Source organism: Oryctolagus cuniculus, chromosome 1 (assembly GCF_964237555.1).
Source record: "Oryctolagus cuniculus chromosome 1, mOryCun1.1, whole genome shotgun sequence".
NCBI classification, from domain to species: Eukaryota; Metazoa; Chordata; class Mammalia; order Lagomorpha; family Leporidae; genus Oryctolagus; species Oryctolagus cuniculus.
In genome coordinates this window covers 153241741-153244859 of record NC_091432.1, presented here as the reverse complement: position 1 = coordinate 153244859, position 3119 = coordinate 153241741, and the positions used below count along the sequence as shown (strand labels likewise).

Genomic DNA, 3119 nt, shown 5'->3' with positions numbered 1-3119 from the left:
AATGGAGATGGAGACGGAGGAGGGGGCGGGGGCGCGGCGCCTTCTTGCCCCTCTTCAGCGAGACTCGGAGGCGGCAGCGACGGAGTCTCTCTGCCTCGGTCATGTGATAGTCTCGAAGCTCGAGCTGCGGGGGTCTTGGCGTCTCGGGGACCATTACAAAACGCAGCCAGGAGAGCGCGTGGCTGCCACAGCTTCCGCCTCTCCTGCTCAAGCCTTGCCCGGGAGAGCGGCGGCAGCTGCACCGCCAACCGCTGAGCGCGCCCCGGCTACCCCCCCCCCCAACCCCCGGCCCCGCCACCCGCACTCGCCCGGCTTTCGCAGACGTGGCTCGGGCGTCCTGCTCCCTCGCCCCTCCGCGGAACCTGCAGGCGCCACTGCTGCAGAAACCACCAAACTTTTTCCCCCGGAGCGGCAGCCCTGGGCTTGGCGTCTTCGATCCTGCCCTCTGCAGCGAGCCTCCGGAGAAAATAGAGACGCAGCCTTCCCGGAGAGGAGCTTCCCACTTCTCTGCCTGCCTCTCCCCTCTAGGAAAGCTAGAGCTGCTGTACACCACCGGATAAGAGCGAGGTCAAAGAGCAGTGCCCAGGGCTCTGCACGTCTCGCCGCCGCGGGCCTCCAGGACAGCGACCACCAACTCGGATTTCCAGGGCCCGGGTCTCGCAGGTTGGCCTGGGCATCCTTGGCCCAAGAGAAAGCTAAAAAAAAAAATAAGTCGGCAGGAAGAAAACACGGCCCCTTGCGCCTCCACTGCAGTCAGCTCCAGCGCTCAGGCTGTGCCGCCAGAGGAAGAGGCAGAGAACGCGGCGGGAGAGCGAGATCTCCAGGCCCGCCGGTGCGCGCGCCCGTCGGAGACTGTCGAGACCAGAAGTTGCGAGCGCGCACCAACCAAACTGACCCGAAAGACCAAGCGCAGAGACCCCAGGCAACCCGAAGAAGGCCGCGGAGAGAAGCCCGAGAGGGCCTGGGAGACAAGAGGGCCGAGTGGCGGGGCTGGACGGGCGGAGTGGGCGTGAGTGAGGCCAGCCAGGCCCCGGGAGCCGGGTACGGAGCGACGCTGCGGCCCACTGTGGGCCTGGGCCGGGGGGCCAGGGAGGAGGAGCCGGCGGCGATGCCGCGGCCGGGGAAGAGCTCCTACAGCGACCAAAAGCCGCCCTACTCGTACATCTCGCTGACCGCCATGGCCATCCAGCACTCGGCCGAGAAGATGCTGCCCCTGAGCGACATCTACAAGTTCATCATGGAGCGCTTCCCCTACTACCGCGAGCACACACAGCGCTGGCAAAACAGCCTGCGCCACAACCTCTCCTTCAACGACTGCTTCATCAAGATCCCTCGCAGGCCGGACCAGCCCGGTAAGGGGAGCTTCTGGGCGCTGCACCCCGACTGCGGCGACATGTTCGAGAACGGCAGCTTCCTACGTCGCCGCAAGCGCTTCAAGGTGCTGCGCGCCGACCACGCTCACCTGCACGCTGGAGGCTCCAAGGGCGCACCGGGCGCTGGGCCCGGAGGGCACCTGCACCCGCACCACCCGCACCATCACCATCACCACCATCACCACCACCACGCCGCCGCGCACCACCACCACCACCACCACGCCGCACCCCCGCCGCCGCCTCCGCCCCCGCCGCCGCCGCACATGGTGCACTACTTCCATCAGCAGCCGCCGCCCGCCCCGCCGCCGCCACCGCCGCCGCCGCACCTCCCGTCGCAGCCCGCGCCGCAGCCGCCCCAGCAGGCGCAGCCTCAGCAGCCGTCTCACCCCGGCAAGATGCAGGAGGCGGCTGCCGTGGCGGCGGCGGCGGCCGCGGCCGCGGCGGCAGCAGTGGGCAGCGTGGGGCGCCTGTCTCAGTTCCCACCCTACGGGCTGGGTTCGGCTGCCGCCGCTGCCGCCGCCGCGGCCGCGTCCACCTCTGGCTTCAAACACCCGTTCGCCATCGAGAACATCATCGGCCGGGACTACAAGGGCGTGCTGCAGGCTGGAGGGCTGCCCTTGGCGTCTGTCATGCACCACCTGGGCTACCCCGTGCCCGGCCAGCTCGGCAACGTTGTGAGCTCGGTGTGGCCGCATGTGGGCGTCATGGACTCGGTGGCCGCGGCAGCCGCTGCGGCTGCCGCCGCCGGAGTCCCTGTCGGGCCGGAGTACGCGGCCTTCGGGGTGCCCGTCAAGGCCCTATGCCACTCAGCGAGCCAGAGCCTGCCTGCTGTGCCAGTGCCCATCAAGCCCACGCCTGCGCTGCCGCCCGTGACCGCGTTGCCGCCGGCGCTCGCCGTCCCCGCAGCCTCCCAGCAGCCGCCCGCGCCTTCCACCGTGTGTTCTGCAGCCGCAGCCTCGCCCGCCGCCTCTCTGCTGGAGCCCGCGACCGCGAGCGCGGCCGAGAGCAAGGGCGGCTCCCTGCACTCGGTGCTGGTGCACTCGTAGGGGGCCTGGTGGGCCAGGGCGAGGGGCGCGTGTAGAGACGCCCGGCGTTGAGCTGCGCCAGAGCAAGGCCGGGCGCAGCCGCCAGGGCTGGCCTTTGCGCAAAAGGACGGCCTCCAAACGGACGGCACACCCCAGAAGGGGATTCTCCAGTGGTCTGAATAAATATAACCCTCTTGGTGTCTGTGTTTATACTATGTTGTACAGTCAGATGAATGAAAGCCAGTTTTCAGGTAAGAGTTCCTATTGTCGTTAATATTCTACTCGCTAAGTTATAGGGAGAGGGGGAGGGAGGGAGCGAAGGCGATTAGGGAAGCCTTACTCGCCGGCAAAGTGGAAGTGGATTCCAAGCCTTCACCTGGAAGCAGCAGCAGGCGGGGCTAAACTCCCGGGGAGAAATCCTACGAGGAGTGGCGCTGGGACGGATCTTAGTGTCTCCGCTGGTCGCGTCCCCAGGCAGCTGCAAAAGCGAAGGGCCATCTAGGGACAGATCGTCTTATTTCGGAAGAAGAAAAGAGGGGCTCTGGATACCGTTGTTTTCCTGGTTAGCTAGATGGGTGAGGACACAGGGTCATGAATAAAGTCGCTCTGGGAGGCAGTGGGAGCCGGCACGAAAGATCTTTGAGAAAAAGTCACATTTTTTGGTGCTCTGACCCAAGGGGTCCCGACCGAGAGAAGGAACCTCTAAAGCGAAGAGTTTGCA

General features: G+C 66.6%; 1 protein-coding gene across 1 annotated transcript; it reads left to right on the top strand.

Annotated features, from left to right (window-relative positions):
- The first annotated feature begins 1108 nt into the window (after window positions 1-1108).
- Window positions 1109-2419, top strand: FOXB2 (forkhead box B2). Its single transcript, XM_051846655.2, has one exon. The coding sequence runs from the start codon at window positions 1109-1111 to the stop codon at window positions 2417-2419; it is 1311 nt and encodes a 436-aa protein (XP_051702615.1).
- The last annotated feature ends 700 nt before the right edge of the window (window positions 2420-3119 follow it).